The sequence below is a fragment of the Microcebus murinus genome, chromosome 3 (genome assembly GCF_040939455.1).
Source record: "Microcebus murinus isolate Inina chromosome 3, M.murinus_Inina_mat1.0, whole genome shotgun sequence".
Classification (NCBI taxonomy): Eukaryota; Metazoa; Chordata; class Mammalia; order Primates; family Cheirogaleidae; genus Microcebus; species Microcebus murinus.
Genome location: NC_134106.1, coordinates 78,397,896 through 78,423,877, shown reverse-complemented (window position 1 = coordinate 78,423,877; position 25,982 = coordinate 78,397,896). Strand labels below are relative to the sequence as shown.

At 36.0% G+C, this 25,982-nt stretch overlaps 1 protein-coding gene across 5 annotated transcripts in view; it reads left to right on the top strand.

Moving 5' to 3' along the window:
• The window catches only part of REV1 (REV1 DNA directed polymerase), an 82,764-nt gene that overhangs the window by 49,228 nt on the left and 7,554 nt on the right, over positions 1-25,982 (top strand). For 2 of the 5 annotated variants that reach the window (XM_076001031.1, XM_076001033.1), the window contains 8 exons: positions 1,651-1,758; positions 3,000-3,116; positions 7,894-8,002; positions 12,319-12,447; positions 15,111-15,265; positions 17,660-17,779; positions 23,276-23,496; positions 24,634-24,806. In XM_076001031.1, coding sequence (XP_075857146.1) covers positions 1,651-1,758; positions 3,000-3,116; positions 7,894-8,002; positions 12,319-12,447; positions 15,111-15,265; positions 17,660-17,779; positions 23,276-23,496; positions 24,634-24,806 — 1,132 coding nt within the window. Of the gene's footprint in view, positions 1-1,650; positions 1,759-2,999; positions 3,117-5,995; positions 6,168-7,893; positions 8,003-11,561; positions 11,637-12,318; positions 12,448-15,110; positions 15,266-17,659; positions 17,780-23,275; positions 23,497-24,633; positions 24,807-25,982 lie in introns of those variants that run through there. The other 3 variants (XM_076001032.1, XM_020286277.2, XM_020286281.2) reach the window with 3 other exon arrangements.

The window sequence follows — 25,982 nt, the reverse complement described above, 5'->3', positions numbered from 1 at the left end:
AGGTCATTTATTATAATTGTGAGTATTTTAAAGAACTATTATGAATTAGTTTCATAAATGGGAATCAAATGAGAAATTTTGGTATTGTATGGAAGCATTTGGTAGATACTTGGTTTATGCATTCTGTACTACAGTGTTTAAAAACCTTATTTTGAGCTGTTTATGTTTATAGAATACATTTTAAAAATACATTTTTATAGTAGAATTGTGATTAAGATTTATTTTATAAATCATTTCTTGAGGTAATATAGAAGGTAGCAAGGAAATAGGAGTTAGATAGCTTAGCCTGAATCCCAATCCTGGCTTTGCCACTCTCACTCTGCAGAACCATTGGCAAGTCAGTGCACCTTTCTGAGCCTCAGTTTCTTCTCTGCAGAGGAGTGATATATAGTCAATGATGTTTCGCCTCATGGGCTTGTGAGCTTAAGAAAACAAACAAACGTTCAGTGCCTTGAACATTGTGAGAACTAGATAAATGCTATATCCTCGTCACAGTTTGGTAAATAGAGTAGTCCAAAACCTTTAGGGGTTAAGTCTAAGTTTTTAGAAGCCTATAATGAAGACTATCCCTCAGTACTAATATTCTTAAACCTATCTGAGGAAAACTCCTTCATGAAATCAGAACTTTATAAGCTCGGGGTTATTTCTTATGTATCTTGGAGGACTAGGGGAAAAGGCTAAGAATGAGATTGATAATGGAGGAAAACTCTGGTTTTGTCTGTATTAAGGTTAAAATAACCTTAATGAATCTGTGATTAGAACCCGTTGTCCATAGGAGAAGACATTTACCTTTATCTCCTTAAATGTGGCATATGTGCTTCAGAGCTGATTTTTAGTAATATTTAATGGCATAAGGAAAAAAATTCCTTTTGCATAAAGATTTTTGTTTTATGGACAATTTTTAAAGTATATCTACTTAGAATAGCAGCTTGGTAGTCTGAAGGTTCTGAAATCAGACTTCTTGGGATTGAATCACATCTCGGGCACTTAGTAATAGGCTGTGTGAATTAAACAAGTTATTACTCTGCCTAATGGGGGTAATATCTACCTCATAGTGTTGCGAGAATTTAAATAAATTAACATGTAAACTTCTTATGACAATGTCTGACACCTACCAAGCACTGAATAACAGTAGCTAATTTTATTACTATTTTATCAAGGAATGCTTATAAACTGCATGGAGTAATGATCTTCAAAGGTTAGCTTCACATAACTACATGTGTGAAAATACCTTCATACATTAATAAAATAATCACAGAAATAATTTTAAGATAAGTTTTGATAAACTATTTTAATTGATAATTATTAGAACATAGGCTAGGAAACCATGGTATCTTCATTATTTACTTATCTATCATCTATCTTTCTGTCTATCTTATCTACCTAGCTGCCTTTCACTATTGACCAGGATTCCACAATTGCTTTAAAATTATGTTAAGAAACTAAATTTATATCTCTGAATTACTTTTAGAACTAAAGAAACTTAAATTTGGCTTATTTGAGGTGGTAGAAATAATCTAGTAGATTCTTTATTTTTTAAGACTCTATCCTACTTGTAAGCATCTTTTAAATATTTCTAAATTAACTAGACCTAATTTTTTTAATCTTAAAAATTAGTTTGGGGTTTGAATACTCTCTTTTTCCTTCTAGGAAATATGTCAGTATTGAGTTCACCCAAACATCAGAGCTGTATAATGCATGTTGATATGGATTGCTTCTTTGTATCAGTGGGTATACGAAATAGACCAGATCTCAAAGGTCTGTATTCTTGTTTGTTTTAAGAAAATTGATACATTGTTATAAATATATATTCAAAGGGGTCACAAAATCTTTAAAAAAAAATTTATTCTGATTTCACTTGGGAAAATCTGCTTGCTTCTGAATTTTCTGTACTCCATTATCAAGAAAGGTGTAGGGAAATTAGAAAATGTTTCCTTCTTTCTATAGAGGTCAAGTCTTAAGGGGAGAATATTCATCTTCAGCTAAAGTATGTTATCGATGACTAATATAGGCAAGGACCCATGTTGGGCAGTCTGTATTTTTATCTGTATTCTTACTTTGTTAATGGAATTTTATGGTAGCCTATATGTTTGTGACTTGAGTCACTAAGAGCAAAGGACTTGATTAATTGTCCTGATGCAGGTGAACATCCTTTTTTATTGTAGGATAACTGCATTATTGAATATTGCTAAAATATGTTGTCCCTCTTGGCAATCTTTGTTTTAATGAAACTTCAGATATTTGTGAGCTAGTCAGTACTTTTTAAAATATTCTGGATTTTTCAGTAGTTATCTCTAGAGATAACTATTAGCATTTTCTTCTGAGAGTCAGTTTTTCCCTTAAGTGAAAAATAATTATGGCACAGAAGGTGCTGTATAAAAACCAGGGCTTTATTTTATATGAGTGGTTGCTGCTTCAGCTCCAAAAGTTTTTAGAGTGTTAAATAATTGATTTTCATAGAGTAACTTTATAATGCATTGTTGATTTTTTTTTTTTGATCCTCGCAGGAAATACATTCAGTAAATATATATGAATCATCCATGCTATTGCTTTACAAAGTTATGGTTATCTTGTTAGAAAAATAAGTATAGATGTTAATGTTACTATTATGATACCAGAAATATTTTAAAAATCTCTATATAATGTTTTTCTTTCTTTCCTTAACCCTTCAATCTGAATCTAGTATTAGAGTTGCCTGTTTTCTACTATAAAAAATAACACAAAACCATGGAAAGAAAATGACAGCGCTACTTTTAGGTTGAATAAATGTATCAAAATTGTTACAAATTAGTTTATTTACTTTTTTGGAGATGCTAAGAAACTTAGATGATGTTTGCATGGTGATTAATAATCTTAACTATGAGCTTCTTTAAAGATTAATGTCAAATAAAGCTAAAGAAAAAGTGTCATAATTTAAAAATCATTAGAAAAATTTTCCTTTACATGTTGTTAACATCCCTGTACTCAGATGTAGAAATAATTTAATCTTTTCCTCACAGGAAAACCAGTGGCTGTTACAAGTAACAGAGGCACAGGAAGGGCACCTTTGCGTCCTGGCACTAACCCCCTGCTGGAGTGGCAGTACTACCAAAATAAACTCCTGAAAGGCAGAGCAGGTACAAATGAGCTCCCTTTGAAGTCTTAGTGCTCCTGTGGACAACTGGATTATACTGTTGATACTGCTGTCATAGAGATGAAAACAGAGTTGTAATAATAATTAGCTTTTTCTTTTTCTTGTTCTTTTTCTTTTTCTTTTTTTTTTTTTTTTTTTTTTTTGAGACAGAGTCTCATTCTGTTGCCTGGGCTAGAGTGCCATGGCGTCAGCCTACCTCACAGCAACTTCAAACTCCTGGGCTTAAGCCATCCTCCTGCCTCAGCCTCCTGAGTAGCTGGAACTATAGGCATGTGCCACCATGACCAGCTAATTTTTTCTATATATTTTTAGTTGGCCAATTAATTTCTTTCTATTTTTAGGAGAGGCGGGGTCTCGCTCTTGCTCAGGCTGGTTTCAAACTCCTGACCTTGAGCAATCCTCCTGCCTTGGCCTCCCAGAGTGCTAGGATTATAGGCTTGAGCCATCGCTGCCGGCCTAGATTTTTCATTTAAGAGTTTTAAGGATATCTGTGATATCTTAAAACAAAATCTGAATATAATAGAAATGACTGGTTAATAGTTACTCTTTGAGTGGGATGATGATATTTCCTGGAATAGGAAGTGAAGAATGTTTTAAAAGATGTGATTAATTTGGTTTGTATAAGATTAGATTGGAGATGAAAACTATGGATATCATTTTATAGAAGCGACTGCCTAACTTGAGAGTTAATTACTAGTCATTTTGTCATTGTGTCAGTGTAAGGACACTGAAGTTTGTGTTGCTCAAGATTTGTATGAGGAAGTTGAATAAGAAACAGAACTTTAATTTATTGGAATAAGAATGTAAACACCAGTAATCATTTCCCGTATCTTTTATTGACCCTATTTTTTATGAGAAACAGCATGTTTTTTCCTCTCTTGGCTTTTACATTTTGGATATCAATAAACAAAAATCCTAAGTTATACTAATCATACCACTTATTAAGATTTTTGTGTATCTATTACTTTTTTACCCCTGAGTTAAATTTGCTGATAAATGTTTGCTTAGAAATTAATTCTTTGATACATATTAGTTTCCTCATGGATGTCTTGCAAAGCCAAAAAAAAATTTTTTTAAGTTAGTCTTTCAGAAAAATATTAATCAGAAACTAGTCAGAAGTTAGATATACAGTGAAATGGAAGACATGCAGTTTGGTTTTATCCCAGTTACTTCATTTCCCTTGTTTGTTATAAAACCTTGGGCATTTTTAAAAAATAACTCCAGTGAAATTAAGACAAAAGGAAAGCCAGTAAACATCTCTGAGGACCTTGTTTTTGGGATTATAGTCTTTTTGTTGGCTTTAATTATCTATTTATATGGTATAAATACGAAAGAAAATAATTGTTGATACATATTTATGCTTTTGTGTACATATATTTTCCAAGTTTTCCAAAGGTTTTTTTTTTTTTTTTGGTCTTTAAATCTTTTCAGAGGCTTTTGAGATTCTAGAATTTGTGTCATGAGTAGATCTTGGGGTAGCTATTATTAAACTGGTTGAGATTTAGTTGTATTGTGGTATGGAGTAGTTTCTCAAGTACTGGTAGTTTGGTTTTGTGGTAGGTAGGTTGGTTTTTCTTTTCGTATCTTCTATGTGGTATTAAAAAGATAAAATCTTTACATTTGAAAACAAATAAGTAGCTTAAGGAAGTACACAATACTTGTCACATATTGGGCACTTAGTAAATACTGAATGAATGTTGAAAGAACAAAAATACCATGTGTACAGATGCGGTAGGGTCTCCTAGTTACTCAGTGCTACTCTGTTTCCGGGTTGTGTTATACATGTCCTGATATCAGCAGTCGACATCTAGAATTTTGACCTTGGCAAGCATGCGTTCTTAGGGGCAGCAGAGAGCTAGTCCTCTTTTGTCTTTCCTTTCATCACAAACAATCTGACCATAAATGGTTTATTAACAGAATACTGTTATTGGTTACTTAATTGTCTTCATCAATTTAGCCACCCGATTTTTTAGAGCATTTTAATGACCTTTTATAATTCACATCCCCTTTATATTTAGATTGGGGTGGTACACCAAAAGATAAATTTTAGGGGAAATATTTAAATTTTACTTGCCATTGAAAATGGTCAAAAGTAGATTTTCCTTTCACTAGAATAGATGAATATCATGCTTTGTATTTTATATTCTTGCTTTAACTTGATGTCATTCACTTATTAATATCCTAAGCCTTTGACCCATTAGGAGCTCACCAAAATCTTTGCTGCATATAAAATGAACAAACTGTCCTTTATTGTAAAATTTGATTACAATTAAGCTTGTGCTCAGAACTTGTTTTTTCAGTGCCTTTGTTCCTCTTTCTTTGTTATTCTCTGATCTTTCTTTCTCTGGGTCATTGTTATTAATAGGCATGGCACCAAATATAAAAATATTGAAGATCAATGTAGGAATTAGAATCTTTGGCTTTTGTGCACTATCTTTTAAATAAAATCAGTTCTCATATTTTGGATTGTATATCTGGTGAAGTATTAGAACAAATAGCATCTTTAGTCCTTTTTAAAACTTTAGTTTCTTAGTCATCATATTTAAAAAACTCTTTAATTAGACTGGAATAACCAGGGGATCTCATCCATCCATGACTTCCTTTGGAAGATGCTTCCTGAGCAATACTCAGTAGTGACACTTCTCATTGATGATCTCATTATTTGGAACCATTTATGCTTCAAGTTTCATGGTTGGAGCTTTTTACCCCTTCCTGGATTCCCAGGGTGCAGATGTTTTCTATCCCTTCAACAACTTCAGTTTTCATTCTAAAGAACAACAGTTTTTAAAATCGTATTAGTCATAGATTTATTCTCAGCGATTTCTTTTTCACAGACTTGGGTCCTGGCCTCTGATTTCTCCAACCGTTCCTCCACATTCTCCATGTGCCCGTCTAGTTTGTCAAGTTTTGATGAGCAGTTCTCTACTTTGCCCTCCAGTGAGGACAGTGTGTCCCTGCATTTCCCTGAATCTCACATGAAGCAACTCACTCCGCTCGTGGAGGGACCCACGCACTCTGCTGCACTGTGGAACAGGTCAGCCAGCCCAGTGAAGAGGAACACGATGGTGCTGCCTCTCAGGCCAGGGCGTTGGGGGCGCATGGACCACAGAGACTGTTCTTACCACAAACAAAGTTTTCTGTAATTTCCAATCTTAGGTTAACTAGCCCTTCAGATATCAAAGTCACATAACTCTCCAATTTTTAAGGCATAACTCATGGTTATACCTTTAAAAGGCAGGTGGTTGTGGCAGTTCAAGCTTCAACACTCCTTTTTTGGGGTCTTGTAGCACCCTCTGCTGAACTGTGACACTGACAATCCTGAAATTCTTACAGATTTTCAGCTTAGAGTTAATGGACTATTAAAATTTATATTTAGCCTTTTAAGACCCTTCAGAAAGGGTAATCTGTGCATTCTGTCTTTAATTTGTAATAGTGTAGCATTTGTTATTCACATTATGTCAAACCGTAGCTCACATTGTATACTCTGCTGGTTTTTGTTTGTTTTGGTGCAGGTAGGATTTGACCCTGTGAGATGCCTATCCTCAGAGTTTGATTTGCATTTATGCTGTGTGTGTGTTTGGGTGCTCAAATCCAGAAATATTTGTAGGGGTTGCATAGTTAGGTAAAAGATGTTGATTTCTGGTCAAACCAGGGAGAGTTGTTTTCGCCCATAAAGCCAGAAACTTTCCCATGTTTCTGCGATAGTAAATCAACTCAGCTGATTTTTCATGGAACGTTAAATGTAAGAGAAATGCTGGGGTTTTTAGATATACATTGTTACTGTATACTCAAAATAGGTTTGTCTAGAATTAGCTGAACTGATGTATTTTGGTCTTTTTTACTAATGGTATTTTTGTTTATAATAGTAGTGAAATGGCTGTGATTGTGTTTTTAGAACGTGATGTTTTTTATAGTGTACTCATCTTGGAACCTAAGACACTTATGACTAAAGTTGTGTTTTAACCTATTTCTCAATTACTAGTGAAGCTAAAGGTGGTAAAGGAAGTAAAGTGGCATGCAGCCAGTAGGCTCTGTAGATGGTGTGCTTTTGTATTGTATATTAAGAGTTATTGGTGAACTGTACTGTTTAGAGTTGTGTTCTGTAAAGCAATTGATATTCTGATCACACTCGGGTGTTTTCAGTTGAATATGCATTGTTAAACCAAAAATAGAATTACCTGAAAGGGGGGGTAATGTTGTGAAGCTCTTTTGCTTGATGTGTGTGTGTTTAAAAGCAAAAGCTTGAATTTAGGATGAAACCTCTTTATGGTATGTGACCTACTAAATTATTGTTTGATGAAATGGCTGGTAGGAATTTGATGTTTGTTGAACATGTTAATTAGCTTTAAGTTCTACAGATAGTTCTTTTAAGAAACAGCAAAGAACATTCAGAGAAATTTATATTTTTCATTAACTTTTACATTACAGAAAGGAGGGGGTTCATCTCCTTGTTCACTCCTCATCCTTGTTCCACCTCAAGGGACTGTGTGTTATAGGATATTTTATATTTATCTTTTGGTGTATTTTTTTAAATCTCTATTAAAATGGGACATTTGGAATTTATAAGTTTTTGCTGATGAAGAATATAATAGAAGCAACCTGTTCTAGAGTTTTCTTTTATTGGATATGGAGATAATACCAATAGCTATATTTGGAATTTACTAAACATTTATATATGAAAGAAATGGAAAACAAATTTCTGGAATAAAAGTTAAAATCAGTTTATAACATATAATCATTAAATTTTATTATTTTTTAAGCAGATATACCAGATTCATCTATGTGGGAGAATCAAGATTCTGCACAGATAAATGGAATCGATTCTGTTTTGTCAAAGGCAGAAATTGCATCTTGTAGTTATGAAGCCAGGTATGTAGCAGTTAAGTGTGTTGTAATTCTTAGTGAATAATTTGGTTAATCATTTTCATATAATCTTTTGAAGTGGATTTAGACAAGCCAATTAGGCCAATGATTTAAATATGTTACAGATGTGATATGGAAAGAAGTATTTTTAGCCTTAATCCCTTCAGTTACCCACTCCCCTCCTCAACACATCCTAGATAACTTTAAATAAATAACTTAATAGTTCCCTGATGAGAACCGGTAGTTCCTGCAGTTGAAACCAGAAGAAATTGAGCATTGTTGTTTTTATTTCTTTCAAAGAACTAAATTAAAGAATTAAATTTTTTTAATGGAAGAAGACCTTAAAATTTGTCTACACTTATCTTTCTTTTGAGATAGAGTCTTGCTTTTTTATCCGGATATGAGTGCAGTGGTGTGATCATGGCTCACTGCAATCTCAAACTCCTGGGCTTAAGTGATCTTCCCACCTCACCCTCCCAAGTAGCTGGGACTACAGATGCATGCCATCATGCCTAGCTAATTTTTCTAATTTTTTGTGGAGACTGGCTTTCGCTATGTTGTTCAGGCTTGTCTTGAACTCCTGAGCTCAAGTGATCCTCCTGCCTAAGCTTCCCAAAGTGCTAGGATTACAGGTGTGAGCCACCACCCCTGGCCTAGAGGCAGTAATAACTAATTTTAAGAAGTGGTTTTTTTTTTCTTTCCTGGTAACCAAGCACAGGTATTTTTGTCTTTATAACACAGTAAGCACTTTCACATTTTTGGCAAGTGTTATTCAATAATTACAAAAAGAAATAGAGTCTTAAATCAGTTATAATTTTCAGTCTTGATTCAAAGTTGGGTTATTCAAGCAAGTTCATTCTGAACAAAAAATATTTGAGCTCAATATCATCTAAGCAGAATAGTTTGTTTAAAATTTTGGTAATTATTTTATTAAAAGGATACTGAAGTAAAAAAGCATTATCCTCAAAAATATATGATTAGAAAATATTTTAAATTGTTTTCCTTTTGTGATATGTCAAAATTTTACTCACAAGATAACTTTGCCTTTCACATTAACAGAATTATGTTTTAATCTTTTTTATTGTTAATTGATAATGTGGCCAGGGAATTGAAAACTTACTTTAATAAATGATAATTAAGTCAAATAAAAAAGCATTTGACTTTTTGTGCTACTGTTTATTAGCACAGGAACTTTAGAGCTGAGTTTATGTTGTGCTTCATAGGATAGTCTCTTTTCGCCCACTGTTATTGAATGGTGACTTGGGCTTCTGGTGGCTAGATGGTTGTGTTCAGTGTCTGGAGGGTGTGATGAAGCCCAGAAATACTCTGTCAGTCCTTGAGTTTTTCTAGTTGGTGAAATGAGAACTCTATCCTTGCCATGCTGCCTCTGCAGGGTCTGCCTTCATACCTACTCTCCCCAAGATGAATGTGGACAGGGAATGTCAAGGCTACCTCAAGGGTAGAAGTGCCACCAGCTCCTGATGGCTTTGGACTCCAGGAGCCACAGTTGTGTCTGGGCACTAGGCTTCTATTGGTTTTTGGATGGTAACTGTCAAGCTTAATGTCTTACAAAATAATTGGGGTAATATATGAGGGCCAAATACTACATAGCAAGCAATGTAAGTGCCACTTAAATGGCAAATGTTTATTTTAAGGAAATGGATAAAGTGATAAAAATGAATTCAAGTGTCAATTGGAAAAAAAAATCCCACAGCTATGAGTTTTTGTCATTTCATTGTAATTTTCCGTTTTCTAGAAGACTATTACTAATGAAAGTATTTAAAAAACAGTTTCTGGATACTTGTTTTTGTGGCTGTCCAACAAGCATAGTTCCCTTAGGTGAGAAAATGTTTTAAACAAGTATAATTAATAATTGTATCAGAAAAATGTTTCTGAGGTTGGAGTGGGAATGGTCATTCCCATTTTATACATTGGTGAGTTTTCAATAGACATAAAATAATAATGGGGCCAACAAAGGATAGAATGTGACTATGAGATGGTAGAAATCATACAAACATAGAGTGTGTATATGTAGGTCACAGTATGCATTACTATTGGTAATTTAACTCATACTTACTGTAAAGATAAAGCTTTCTACATAAGAAGTGAGAAGGTAGATATGTGGATGAACAGGTAATGATACACAGATACCCTAGAATCATAGATTTTTTAAGATCAAATAATTTTTAAATCTCTATTTTCACATGCGTTTGTAAGGACCCTTTACTGTTCTTATTAGTGATGTGGATGTCTTTTAGTAAGTTGAATGGATAGTGACAGTGGTTTAATGATAATTTTTTTTATATTGTCTAATATAGCACCAACTACAATTGTCTGAGCAAAGAATATTTCCAGAAAGAATATGTCCTATGCGCTTTAAAACTCAACTGAACTATTTTTGCAGCATACACTGATGAAGTATTGGTTGTCCTACATGGGATTTTAACTGCAAGGAATAGTTATAGTAATGAAGAGTGACTTCAGACTTTTTTTGTTACTGTCTTTACTTATTTTCTATAAAACAAATCTAATTTCCTAACCATCAACTCAAGATACTTTGCTTCCCTTGGTTATGTGAAGCCTCTTAGGTTTTCCTTTTTTATTTATAACTTCTTTATAGTATCTAGTGGTTCTTAAACATTTCTTTCTGAGAAATGTGAATGAGTACATAAGTGAATGTACTATATTTTTCTGAGTAATATGCCTCTGAAAATTTTTGTGTAAATGAAAATTTTGAAAATGAAATTATTTTCAAATAGTAAGAACATAGGAATTATATAATACATTACTGTTAAAAGGAATAATTACCTTTAATAAGCTTAGCTTTTATATGCTAAACTTATATATCTGGTACTATTAGTCCTTGAAGTTTATCCTTTTCAATACTAGACCTTTTTTATGCTTTAATTATTTTTGATAACTTTTCTAAACTATGTTTCTATATATATGTCTAAACTATTTTATATAGATACACACACATAAAACACACACACACTTCTGGGGTCAGTAAAACAAGGTCTGTTGACTATAAGCCATCCTTTGCTAGGACAAGGCTAGATTATCCTCAGGAATAGCTTGAGGTCTGTTTTTTTTTTTTTTACTGTCTTATACCAAGCACCTCACAAAATGCCTGAGACATAAGGATTGTTTACCATGCTGTTTGTCAGTCATTAATTCCTTTACTATCATTTTTCCTTCCTATTAGATTTTTCTCATCTACTAGGGACTTAGCAGTGAGACAGTTTATTATTATTATTGTGTACATAAAATGAATGTACACAAAATTGTTTGCATTTACCTCTGAGTAACTTGGAGGACTCTTCCTTCTTGGCTCTCAATGGTGGCCTCAATGCTGGGCGGGTACCAGAGGCCTCTGAGTAATTGAAGACTATTTGTATATATGTTTCTTAAAACAGGGCACACCTCCATACTATGAAAGCAGTTAGTAAATATTTACTTAGGAGTGTATAGAATAATCATCATATAATATGTAACTTGGTAAAACATTGCTTTATTATTTTGCTTGTGTTTTTACTATAATATTTTTTCTTGATTCTTTACAGAGTGATAAAATGGAATTTTACTAATTATGTATAATTCCATAATTATAGTTTTGTGCTGAATGCTCCAAATATCAAAGGTAATGTGGGGCATTGAGACACACAGTAGATTTAAAATTTACCATTTTCAATTAGGTCCCTCAAAGTTCTGGAACCCTGGCTCCTGCCCAGAGTGATGTCCTACCATATACAGTGCTGTTGGCATCTCAGCCACTGTGGAGCCACGTCAGGAGCATGGAATTGGTCAATTGGGAATTGGGTGGTAATAGGATGAGTACATTTTGTCTGTTTGTCACATAGCACTGTTTTGTGTAGTTCTTTTGTTTATATTCTTTGTCTTTGGGGGATGAACCCTGGCCAAACGGTGCCATGCATTAGGGGAAGAAATCCTCTTTGGACAGCACATTCCTGCTCTGTGGTGGTTGTGGTATCACCAGCATATGGCATGCTGGCATCTCTGCAAAGGGGCCAGAGGTCTGAGTCTTAGGAGAAAGCTTCAGATACAGACAAGAGCCAAACCTGGTCTTTTAGTAACATATTTGGCACACTTACACTTATTTACACTAATCAGACAATTGTGTGATTTTCCTTTGGGGGAAAAACCTGTAAGTTTTCTTAATGCCTATATTTAGCCCCTAATGAGAATGAAGTTAAATGAAAATTGTAAATTAGTGGCATGGGGAAATATCAGCATATTTGATATTTGATTTTGAGTTTAAAACTTCCTAGTATAACCTCCATTGTGTTTTGTTCTCTTTCCAGACAAGTTGGTGTTAAAAATGGAATGTTTTTTGGGTATGCCAAACAGTTATGTCCTAATCTTCAAGCTGTCCCATATGATTTTCATGCATATAAGGAAGTTGCACGAACAATGTATGAAACATTAGCAAGGTACGGTGCATAATATAGTCATTTTTGTGTCTATTCTTTTATTTATTTTATTTCTTTAAGAGACAAGGTCTCCCTCTGTAGCCCAGGTTGGAGTGCAGTGATGCAGTCATAGCTCACTGTGATCCTGGGCTTAAGTGATCCTCTTGCCTCAGCCTCTCCCAAGTAGCTGGGACTACAGGTTTGTGTGCCACTATGCCCAGCTAATTTTTCTTTCTTCTTCTTCTTTGTTTTTTTTTTTAAAGACTGTGTTGCCCAGTCTGATCATGATCTCCTGGCCTCAAGTGATCCTCTCACCTCAGTCTCCCAAAGTGCTGGGATTATAAGCTGTTCTACTACTTTTATCTAATATTAAAGATAGTCTAGTTTTCCTTAGGATTGTCAGGGTTACTTTTGCTAGACTTTTCTCTGTCTCAGGAAACCTCCTCAGCATCCCAGTTTGAGGGACTTTTTTCTTTGGGCAATTTCCGATTAGCTTAATCTAAAGGGATATTTTTGCATTGCCAGAATTGTTCTGGTGTTTCCTGATGGTGATGTCAAATCTAATTGTTAGCCTGCATAACTTCTAAGTCAGTGCTTCAGTGGTTCTAATTTTTTCCCATAGGTCCATGTTGATGAAGGATTGGAATCTTTTAACCTGGTTATCTCTTTTATTACATTTGAATTATAGTTTTGTTCAAAATTAGAACTGATGGGTTGATAATGAATAGAGACATTTAAAAACATTTATCTTAAGGATAGGTATGCCAAAAGTTTAAAAGTTAGTCTTTAGTAACAGTTTTTAAATGGTTGATTAATTGGCTTGAGAAAGTGAGATTAAGTTTGTAAATATTTACAGTGTAGCTATATTTAATATTAAGTCAAAATTTTAAAAAAATATATGGTAGGCTGTGTATGCTCTAAAGCAGAGTCAACATAGCTTCTCTGAAAAGGGCCAGATAGAGTCTCTGTCACAACTATTTAGTCCTGCTTTATAAAGCGAAAGCAGCCACAGACGATACAAACGACAGACAATACAAAGTGAAAATGTATTTACCCAAACAGGCATCTGTTTGTTAGGCCAAGGTTTATCGACCCCTGGGCTGTATTGATGTATTCCAAGAGATAGACTTTTTGCCTTCTCTTCACTTCTGCCTCTTCTTTCTTGTGCTTTATTTGGAATAGCAGGATCCAAATGACTACTAGGTGCTGCTAGTCTGAGAAAGGAATATTGTCCAATCCCTGCCCCATAGGAGCTTACATTGGCAAGAGAGAGAAAATATAAAGGATCAGATTAAGTTATCTGGTTTCAGGATGTAGGGTTGAGTGCTGAATGATAAGCCAGTTATTATATTATCTCAATTGTCCTTAAGATCTCAAATACAGGAATGTGGGTACTACCAAGTAGAAAGTACATTCTGTTCCAAGCTGAGGTCATGGTCACATCCAAATGAGGGCTAGGAATGGTGACTGAGCTGAATGGTGGTGCTGCTCTGTTCTGGGTGTTCAGACCTGGACCACACCAGCAGCCTGAACCCCAGGTGAGCAGGATGTGAGGGAAGCTGTGACATGTGCTCAGACACAGAGCCCCAATAGACTATCAGACTAGAGACCGTTTCAGTGGCATGTTTCTGTTCTCAGGGGAAAAAAAATCACAGTGTTATTCTCCTGCCACCCTTTGGAAATCCTCTCAGCTTCATATTCTCCCTGCCTCGGGGCAACTTTCACTTTGAAGCAAAATTCTTCATATCAGGCATACCCTTCTGTACTTAAAAATTTCACCCTTATTTAAGCATAAATAAAACATACTCATTTCTTGAATAGAGGTATTACTTTTTAATAGAGATAATAATCTGATCTGTAACCTACAGTAAGGTCTAGGTGAGATGAGACCTGGCATTCCTAGTATGTACCAAACTAATGGACTATTGAAGACATATTTTTGATCCTGAGGATTCTTTTGTTGCCTGCCATTTCTGGTCCAATTCTGTTTTTGTGGTTTCATAGTCCTGTTTAATGAGCATTGGAGCCACATAGCAACTCTTGTGTTCCTTTTTCTCTTCTCTAGCTAATTAAAACAAGTCCTTTATGTGGGTAGATCATATAAGGTGATTTAAAAATTATTTCCACATGGAGTGTAGGGGGGATTCTCTTAGGTAGTAGGGGTGATTCGCCACTTTATCCTACTGTATCCTGGGCCTGCTAAGTGAATGCTATGTAATTGTGGTATCTTTGTTTTAGGAGAGCAGCAATTACTTATTTGAGTGCTATGTCTAGTTTTACTGTTCCTTAAAGGAGTCTTGTAAACCATGTTTGAGAATTTTTTAGATTAAATGTTTTGACAGTTCAAATTGACCTACTGCTTTTCAACTTTTCAGAGGTTTACAAAGATATTCTCAGTATGGAAAAATTGGAACGATAATCTGGGCTGTATTTTTTTTTTTTTTTTTTTTTGGTAGTTAATAGGGAGAAAGAGAACATGCTCATTAAGTTTGCAGTTAAAAGTTTGGTGACTTCATGATAGCACTTTGGCCAATTTATTCTAAATGCTAATTTTTTTTTAGTGTTTTAAATCTTGTGAGGAAATGTTGAAGAAAGATACCATAAGAAGACTTTATTGTGCAACATTTATGTCTACCAGATGATGGCAGAGGCTGTGATTCATTGCCTTTGCTTTGTGTTGATAGCTATACTCATAACATCGAAGCTGTCAGTTGTGACGAAGCACTGGTAGACATCACCGAGATCCTTGCCGAGACCAGACTTACTCCTGAGGAGTTTGCAAGTGCTGTTCGTATGGAAATCAAAGACCAGACAAAGTGTGCTGCCTCTGTTGGTATTGGTTAGTATCTTGCTTGTCTAGTACTCAGAAGAGTTGTTTGGGATCCTTGAATATCACTTAATTTTTAGGAGTTTTTATTTGTATTAGCTACTCTTACTGCCAAAACAGTTTTTAGCATTGCTTGCAGTTGTGTGATATATGGGATAAAAGTATTGGAAATGTAAGTAAATAGTTGATAATATCTTTGTAGGAAACAAGTTGGAATAATTTTGTTCTTCAAAAATGGGGAAAGTTGAATTCAACATTTGTAAACAGTGGGGTTTTTTTCTTTTCAAAAGTGAGCAGAAGCTATATTTAAAGCAGGATTAGGGGTGTGGTATTTGAAGGAAGGGGTTAAGTATGAATCTTGTTACTCAGTGACTGTACTTCAGCTTCTTGGAATGTGCAGCATTCCTGTCTTTACTCTGAATTCTAGAAGTCACCCTGATTGACAAGTACTCTCAGTGTCTGTCCACCCCTTATCCATCATCTTTAAGCCTTGCACTTTGTTTCCCCAGCTGCTCCCAACAGCTGTCCTTGTTTTGTTGACTCTTCCAGCTGTGCTAACTGGAACTCTGTCATACCTAGGCTTCCCTGAGTCACCTCTTCCCTTCTGAACCTACTCAATACCTTCTGCCAACATACCCCTTCTTGCCATTCTCTTAAATGGAGCCAGTTTATCCCTGACATACTCTGTATACCACAGGCTTGAGAGGTAAAGATAAACTTCTCTTAGCTTGCCATTGTCACTTGCAACTGTTATTCCTCCATTCTCATTCAAAAACCCTTCTTTCCATGAAGTTCCCTGTCCGTTGTACCCATGGGATTTATAGAGGTGATTGAATAATGAGGCAGAAAAGCTAATACTGTTGAAAGGAGAATTTGACCCCATCTCTACTAGAAAACAGAAAGAAATTAATTGGCCAACTAAAAATATATAGAAGAAATTCGCCAGGCATGGTGGCGCATGCCTGTAGTCCCAGCTACTAGGAGGCTGAGGCAGCAGGATCGCTTGAGCCCAGGAGTTTGAGGTTGCTGTGAGCTAGGCTGACACCACGGCACTCTCGCCCGGGCAACAGAGTGAGACTCTGTCTCAAAAAAAACCAAGATTGGCCAGTTTGAGTAATTCTGGCAGGCTTCTGGGCTATAGGCATGGTCTCTGGTTGTGTGGTCTCTGACCCTGGGATGCTTTAGGGCAGGGAAAGTATTAGTTTGGTGTGTGAGTGTTTGGTAAGGAGGTTGTCAGGGGTGGCTGGTCTAGGAGAGGTGCACTTCCATGTGAGTAGCCTCCTATCTTTAGGAATTAGCTAGCTCTGGGAGGGCAGTCTCTCCCCAGCCAGCAAGATTTTTAAGATGCCAAAACATTATAAGATACAGAAAATGAAACATGGTTGATATATACCCAGCATCCCTACGGTTACTGACTAGCCTGTCTTTTTACTCCGTGCTGTTGGCCTACAGATCCTTCTCAACATTTCAGTTAGGACTTAACCTTTTGTGTTCCAGTATTAGCCACAGTTTAAGTTTTTTATTTGTTTTTAATTGTATTTATTTTTTAATTTATAAGTGATAATATGAATACATTCTTTTTAAATTCAAGCATATAATTAAAGCTAAAATCTCACTTGATACTTCCACTCCTCAGTCCCTTCCCCTTCACCAACACTCACCACTTTTATAATTTTGGTGTGACTTTCTAGAACGTTTCCATCATGAATCTCTGTATTTACCCTAGGAAAATACATAGGTTTTATATAAGACTTCCATAAAACCAAGACTTATATATAAGTATTCCCTGACATCTGGAGACTTGATTCTTCACAGAGAAAGCTCACCTTGCAGCTAAGCTCCATAGATCGCTGACCCTTACCGATTCCAGTAGCCTTTCCCCTGAGCTGTGTTTGTGGCCCACACACATGTCCATTGGCCCTCACTGCCCGTTTCCATCTGTGTCTTAAAGACTCTCCTACCCTCTGTTTCTGTTACATATGTTCTGGTCCTTGGGGTTTGTCCCCAGTCTGGTGCACTCTTTTGTCCTCCTTTTCCTACATAGCCTGGATCCTGTGGTTGGCAATGTGAACTGCTTTCTGATCATTACCTTCAAGTCCCACAGACCCCTGCTCCTAAGGCTGGTATTGCTTTCTCTATTTCTACATCTGGGGAGATGTTGAAATGACACTTGTTTTAGACCAAAGAGAAATCTCTGTCAAGCAACTATGCTGGTTATAATTTGGAATACTTAACAAAATTTCACCAGTTTTACACCTTGTTTGAAATAATCAAAACTATATATTATTTATTTTCATTATTTTTAGAAATTTGATAGGTAACTTAGCTGTAGATGTCTTTGTTAGGAAACTTAAAAACTGTGAATTTTTCTTGACCAGCTTTTTTTTTTCCTTTGTAATTTTATAGGTTCTAATATTCTCCTGGCTAGAATGGCAACTAGAAAAGCAAAACCAGATGGGCAATACCACTTAAAACCAGAAGAAGTAGATGATTTTATCAGAGGTCAGCTAGTTACTAATCTACCAGGTAAATACAAATCTTTTTTTTTAAACTTTGATGTATTATAGACATTTATAAGTGCTTGTCATAGTTCTATGATATAGAACTTTTCCCAAACATGAGTATTGAAAAAAAAAATTTAATCTATTATTTGGAATTCTGCATTGAATATCCCCTCATGATTTGTCAAGACCTTAATGTTACATTTTAGTTTTACTTCTAACTGGCTTTAAGTATTTCTCAAGTAGCAAGATCAAGGATTCTAAGAAATAATTTTAAAGGGAAGATGATGAAATTGACTTGTCGTCCTTAAACATTATTATAATTGAAATACTGGTTTTCTAAACCAAAGGTAAAGTTTTGAAAATCACTTCTATCTGTAAAATGTTGCTGCAGTACTAGTGACAGTTTTCTGAGTTTAGTAAGCAAATAGTTTTAAAAGTAGGAAATGTATGAACCATGTTAGGAAAAATAAAACTTAAAGAACTATTGTGTTTTTATTAAATCCAGAAGAAAAACTTTTTGAAGAAAAACTTTCTTCTACACCTTTCTCAACCTACGGGGCAAGATGTTTAGTTATTTTATACTTTTGTGTAGTTATCTACCTATTTGTTATAAAGTGCCTATGTTAGCTTTGCAAAGCTCCCTTGTTCATTTATAATGAAAGTTGTAAAATTCATTTGTGTGTTAGAAATGGGTTTAGTGGTATTTTTAGGTGCATATTTTTAAGCCTAATAAAAGTATATCTGAACTTAGCCAGGTGCGGTGGCTCACGCCTGTAATCCTAACACTCTGGGAGGCCAAGGCGGGTGGATCACTCAAGGTCAGGAGTTTGAAACCAGCCTGAGCAAGAGTGAGACCCCATCTATACCAAAAATAGAAAGAAATTAATTGGCCAACTAAAAATATATAGAAAAAATTAGCCGGGCATGGTGGCGCGTGCCTGTAGTCCCAGCTACTCAGGAGGCTGAGGCAGGAGAATTGCTTGAGCCCAGGAGTTTGAGGTTGCTGTGAGCTGGGCTGACGCCACGGCACTCTACCAGGCAACAGAGTGAGACTCTGTCTCAAAGAAAGATACATAGATAAATAGATATCTCTGAACTTACAAGTTTCTATGATAGACCATAAAATATTAAATGACCCCAAATGCCATTTTATGGTGGTTTAGTTTTAAAGCTTCCTGACCCCCCCTAGTAAATAACTCAAAATAATGTATTAGTGTCAGAAATGTGAAATATGACATTTTTGATGGTCAGTTTGAGGTTTAATTTGAAGACAAGCCTTATAAAATCAAACCAGCAAATTACCTTAGTAGACAACACAATTTAAACAGTTTAGTAAGGAATCTTATTGCAGTTTTATATAAGAAGGAACTAGTGTATTTAAAACTGCCTATAAAATTTGAGTTTATATTTATTACACTAGCCATCTCTTAGTTCTCTAGGGGTGCTGTAACCAAGTACCACAGACTGGTGGGCTTTTAAACAACAGAAATTTATTGTTTCATAGTTCTGGAGGCTGGAAGTCCAAGATCAAGGGTTAGTTTCTTCTGAGGGCTCACTTCCTTGGCTTGTAGATGGCCATCTTCTGCCTGTCTATTCAGATGGCTTTTCCTGTGATTGTGTCTCTGTCCTCATCTCTCGTTTTTTGTTTTTTGGTTTTTTTTTGAGACAGAGTATTGCTCTGTCTCCCCAACTAGGGTGCAGTGGTGTCATTGTAGCTCACTGCAACCTCCAACTCCTGGGTTCAGGCAATCCTCCTGCCTCACCCTCCTGAGTAGCTGAGACTGCAGGTGTGTACCACCATGCCTGGCTAATTTTTCTAATTTTAATAGAGATGAGATCTCACTCTTACTCAGGCTGGTCAGGAACTCCTGACTTCAGACAATCCTCCTGCCTTAGCCTCACAAATTGCTAGAATTATAAACATGAGCCACCACGCCTGGCTTGAAGCAGTTCCTTTGAAAATGAATTTCATGTGCATGTGGGAAACTTCTGTGGTAGAGGGCTCCATACAGTGTACATTCTAAGGATCACTTTAGTCAAGAAACCTACGTATCTTTGTTAAAACTAATAAGTTCTCAAAGATATTTGGTAGTGAATATACAGTACCTGTTAACATCTGCAGAACATGCTTTGGGGAAACTTTGCTCTCTTACCAATAACTAGAGGAAAATCAGTGGTAACTCCCCCACTTCCAGCCTCATGTTGGCCCCAGTGTCCATAAATGTTTATCGCGCACTTAATGAGCTGAGCACAATGCTAAGCAATTAGAGTAAATACATAAGACAGAAAAATACACTAATAAGTTTTTGTTTTAGGGTACTCTACAGAATAATGTTTATATGTTACACTAACAAATATGTTACTTAATTCAATCTTTTTACCTAATGAAAGAAAGGATTGCCTTCAACAAATATTTCAGTATAAAGGACCATTTCTACTTGTTCTTTGGATCTTTGTAAGGCTTCTCACCCATTGCGTGTGCCCTTAAATTAAGGGCCCTGTGTGCCTTGTTCAGCCTGTGCTGGGTTTGTGCATCCAGCCTATGATTCCATCTCTGTTCCATTCTCAGAGAAACACCACGAACACGTAATTGTTCATGAACATCTGCACTATCCAAACACAGCAGCCACTAACCAAGCAAAGCTAGTAAAATTTAGAGTTAAATTAATTCAAGTTAAGTAAAAGTAACAGTTCAGTTCGTTAGTTGCACTGGCCATATTTCAAATGCTCACTGGCTGCATGTGGCAAGTGCCTACTGGACTGGACAGCGCAGACAAGAACATTTCCATCATGGAACAGTTCTATTGAATGGTCCTAACATAGGTGATGAGAATTTTATTCTTTGAAATGTTACTTCTCTGTATTTGTATTGGACAGCCAAGTTTTGGATGCCAGGGAGGGGACATTATTGGCCTTTTAAAATCCAGAGTAATAGTCCCCTTCAAGGACAGATACCAGTTTCTTACCCTAGTTGCTTGACCAGGAGCTTCCACATCTTTTTCTTCTCTTCTTGGAGACTTTGTTCTTAGCTAGCATATTTCCCTTCACTTTTTCCTTTCTAGGTGACTGCACTCAATCTGGGCCTCTAGCCCCCTTTACTTTCTTCCTAGAGATGCCCACTGTCCTTTATAAACACACTTGAAGCATTCAGTGAGACTGGCAACCCTGCCAGGGTTTTAGTGCTGGCTCCAAGCCTAATTTTCCACTCCTCTCAGAGTAATAAGAGTTGGAGGTAGACCACACACACCCCTTCTCCCCTCTGCTCCAGGCCTATGCTAGGTTCCATCAGGTGGCTTTCCATGGAGAAGAGCTTTTCTTCTTCCCTAGAGGGACAAGTTCAGTTAGATTAGATTGATTGTGGTTAGTTTGGTGATGTTTAATATAGAAATAGAAAGGTGCCTTTCTTTTGCACCTTTACTGCATAATAATTTTATTCTAGTTAAACTCAAAATACACTCTCAGGATCATTTGAGCCCAGGCATGTGAGGCTGCAGTGAGGTATGATGGTGACACTGCACTGTAGCCTGGAAGACGGAGCCAGACCCAGTGTCTAAAAAGCAGATACACTCTCAGAACCTTTGGGTTTCCCCCACCCTCCCCCCAGTAAATCCAGAAAGACTACACTGCCTATTGCTAATCTTACAAGTCCCTGCACACAGATGAGCTCCCCATATCAGTAAGGGAAGACTATGATCAGGTCGTGGGGGTGGGGAAAGTGAAGGATGCAACAATGGGAGGGAAAAAGTCAAAACAATAACAACAAAAAAGCCTTCCCTCAAAACAAGTAACTGTGCAAAGGGTCTGTCTACCGTTACCCAACCTAGTATGTGATTTGTCCATTCTCTTGAGTTTCTCTTCCCATCTTTAAAAATACTCAGATAGATTTCACTTAGAATTTCACCTTTCTTGTGAATGGTATTCCTCTGGAGAATTTTTTTTCATAGCTATTAATTCAGAGTCAGGGTATTTCTTACTTGCCCCCTTGTTCAGACTTGGACTTTAACACAAATGAGAGCCAGCATGCTTTTATCTCACTTCCATTAGGGAATAAATTATCTTGGTTTAAACTTGTCTGGTGCACCTCCATGGCCATAGATCTTTTGTAAAGTCAACAGCCTCCCAACTTGTATCACACATTATTGCTTCTAGAGGTTTTCCTGGCAGAACCTGAACACTAGACTGGTTGCTCCTGCTACTAAAGACCACTCAGGAAGATAGGAGTTAGAATTAACAATAACAGTGATGAGGAGAAGTTAGCGGACTTCACTCAGAGCTCTCTTTTGATAAGATCCTACAGAAGACCGGAGACACACACTGTTTTTTCATTACCTATGGAAACTATGTATTGTATGATGTGGTACCATTTTAATAAGAATGATAGCTTCCTGGCCCAGCGCAGTGGCTTACACCTATAATCCTAATACTCTGGGAGGCCGAGGCAGGAGGATTGCTTGAGCTCAGGAGTTCGAGACCAGCCTGAGCAAGAGTGAGACCTTGTCTCTACTAAAGAATAGAAAGAAATTAGACACCTAAAAATAGAAAAAATTAGCTGGGCCTGGTGGTGCGTGCCTGTAGTCCCAGCTACTCGGGAGGCTGAGGCAAGAGGATCACTTGAGGCCAGGAGTTCGAGGTTGCTGTGAGCTAGGCTGACACAATGGTACTCTAGCCCAGGCAACAGAGTGAGACTGTGTCTCAACAACAACAAAAAGGAATGATAGCTTCCCTTCCCTCTTTTCTAGATATTTATGCTTTTTAAAAACTTGTAGGGCAAATTGAAGAAAACTAAGTCTCGAACTAAGAGCAACAGAGCTCATCAGCATCCTTTGGACAGGGCTCAAACCTTGTATCTTGTATCACAGGACATGGATTTTCAGCTGCTTGCTCTTTAGGAAGATCATGTCTTGGATAAAAGAAATATGGCTATCTCTCATCTACTACCAATTTGTTTGCTTAGGAACCTTTATCACCAAGTCAATATTGTTACTTTTGTCCAGTATCACAGCAAGTAACATTTTTAGCCTTGGGCCTATCCTGTAAAATTCTTGTTATATTTCCTATTCAAAGAAAATGTGGCTGAAACCATTATGAAATTTGGTGATCATTGAAATCATAATGGAGTCCTTTACATTCCATGAATCTGCTAGTATGTCTGTAAGTCATACTATAGACTTGTTAAAATAACAGTCTATTACTTAATTTGTTGGTTTTGTGAATAAGATAGAAATCTTGATATTCACTCTTAAAAATAACTTTAGTCATGCGTATTTGAGAAGTTCCTGGTTCACATGTATGTGGAGTCCAAGTTAAGAACTAGATTATAGAAATAACACTACTAGCAAGATTTTGCATTAGAAAATGCTTCAATCTCTGAGATGCTGCAGCTATGTTACTTAAAGATTTTAAAGGATTGTTTTCAATTAGTTATGTGCACGAATGATAGTTTTTCATATTACTAAAGTTGTTTTTAATGGTTTATTCTGCAAAATTATAAGAACTATATGCAAATTCTCTTTTCTAGGAGTTGGACGTTCAATGGAATCTAAGTTGACATCTTTGGGTATTAAAACTTGTGGAGATTTGCAATATATGACCATGGCAAAACTTCAAAAAGAATTTGGTCCCAAAACAGGTCAGATGCTTTATAGGTTCTGCCGTGGTTTGGATGATAGACCAGTTCGAACTGAAAAGGAAAGAAAATCTGTTTCAGCTGAAATCAACTATGGAATAAGGTTTACCCAGGTACTGTTCACTTAACAGATTTTACCTTATGTTGTTCTTTTTTTTACATAGATAGTCCTATCTCTCCAACTAAGCCATAAGACCTTCGATGCTTAAAATTAAGTCTTAAAACTGTTGATATTCCCAGAGCCTGAAAAAGGCCTTTTGAAGCAGTGCATGGTAAGCTATAGCTCCAGATAAGAGTGAGGTAGCTATAGCTTTTAGTATCTTGGAGGCAAGATACTAAAAGATTATGCTATGGGGGTCAGTTCTTAGAGAAATCGAGATTATAATTATTCTAATTTCCAATGAAGAAGAAAAAAGAAATATTTTTAGTATTGAAATACTTTTTAAGCTACAGTTAAAAGTAAGTTTCAGCTAACTCCTCATTATGCATGCTTTTGGAAGGTAGTAGTAGTAGTACAGATGGTTGAATAGTTTCCCTATTTCTGTGGAATTTATATCAACAAACAACATTATACTATAAGGGTTTGCAATTTGATGAGTTAATTTCCTCTTGTGCCTATACTTTGGACTTAGGAGTTCACTTTTCCTTAATAATGGAGATGATGCTCAGGCTACATAGGAATATAGAGCACAGTGTTAGCACATTTTATTACTAGAACTTAACTTGTTAATAAGAACATAAGTACAAAAGAATCTCAACAAGTCAGTGAGGGCACAGAAAAACAAGAAAGGAAAAATGCCTTTAAAAGTACTAACTACTTTGATTTTTCTGGGAAGAGAAGTATTTTTATTTAATGCCTAGCTCAGAATATACATAATGTTTATTTTCAGTAGATGCTTAGCAGGATAGAAAATGACATGTTGAATATTAAAAGTTAAAATACTTGAGAAAGGAGTTCGAGACCAATCTGGGCAACATAGAGAGACCCTGTCTCTACAAAAAATAGAAAAAATTAGCCAGGAATGGTGGCACATGCCTGTAGTCCCAGCTACTCAGGAGGCTGAGGTGGGAGGCTCACTTGAGTCTAGGAGTTTGTGCCTGCAGTGAGCTATGGTTGTGCCATTGCATTCCAGCGTGGGCAACAGATCAAGACCCAGTAGCTATTTAAAAAAACAAAAAAAATAGGTATAAGGGAAAAATTAGGTATAAAGGAAAATAACATGGAAATTTCTCCATTTGTTCTCCCATAGCCAAGAGAGGCAGAAGCTTTTCTTCTGAGTCTGTCAGAAGAAATTCAAAGACGACTAGAGGCTGCTGGCATGAAGGGTAAACGTCTGACTCTTAAAATCATGGTGCGAAAGCCAGGGGCTCCTATAGAAACGGCAAAATTTGGAGGCCATGGAATTTGTGATAACATTGCCAGGTAAGCTTATCTTGAAAAGGATGTTGGTAATTATATTTCAGTGTAGGTTATTATAATTAATAGAAAATGAAGAAAACCAAGGAGGAGTTTGAATAAGACCTGTAAACTCTGGTGTTGACATTATGTAGGGTCAAACCTCAACCTGAGGCTACTGATTTAGGTTAAAGTTAATACACTCAGATTCAGCTAGCCACATGCATATTGACAAAGTTTGATGGGGTCCTGACCCCTGGCAGCCTTTCCTTGGGGTCTTCAGGCTATTACCTTTAGTCCATGGACAGAAAGAAAGGGCAAGGCTGCAGACCAGAGGGACTTGTGGTTTGTGGGTTTGTGGACTTGGTGAAACTTTATTCTTGAGGGAAATTTCAATATAGTACTTCAAAAAATGATTTGAATGAGACATCTTCATTCAAGTGTGTGGATAATTTTAGTTTGTGAAAAGAGTAGTCTCTGAAAACTGGCAAAAGCTTTTAAAAACCCTAGAGCCATTTAATTCTAAACATATAAGATTTGTGACCAATATTCAAATACTTGGTTCTACATATCATTTTATATTATATAGCACACTGTATATTAACTTATCTGTCAAATCAGAGTTTTGAGACTCCTGACACTTAGAGCCATATATGAAGACTTATAAAGTGTATTTTAATTAAATGTTAGCTCATGCCAACAATATACAGTACATTCGTGTATATGGTGATACTGGTAAGTCATGAATGACTTCACTCAAACATTCAAACTCTTCCATAGAGGCAGTACTAATAAAAAAAGAAAAAAAAAGAGTAAAAAAAAAAAAAAAACATTCAAACTCCCAAATTTATCATTTGTTCACCTGGAAAACAATGATTATAAATTATACATAAAAATAATTTAGGAAATATATTTTTATTTAGTTGGTTATCTTGAACTGTTATATTCACCTACTTTAAGTATTATGATATATAAATACCCTGTCAGGGAATATAATCTGTTTTTTTAAGGCCTGAAACTTTATTTGTTCAAGAGGCATGGAAAAAATTAGCCAAAAACTGAAATAATTTTCCTCTGAAAAGAGAACTGGTAGTAGTCTATTATTGAGTTAGTAATTCTGTTTGCAATGGGACACTCTGCTTATGCCAGAGAAGCCAAGAAGGCTCTGAAAGAAATGGTGGGTGACCTCAGTGAATTCTTGGG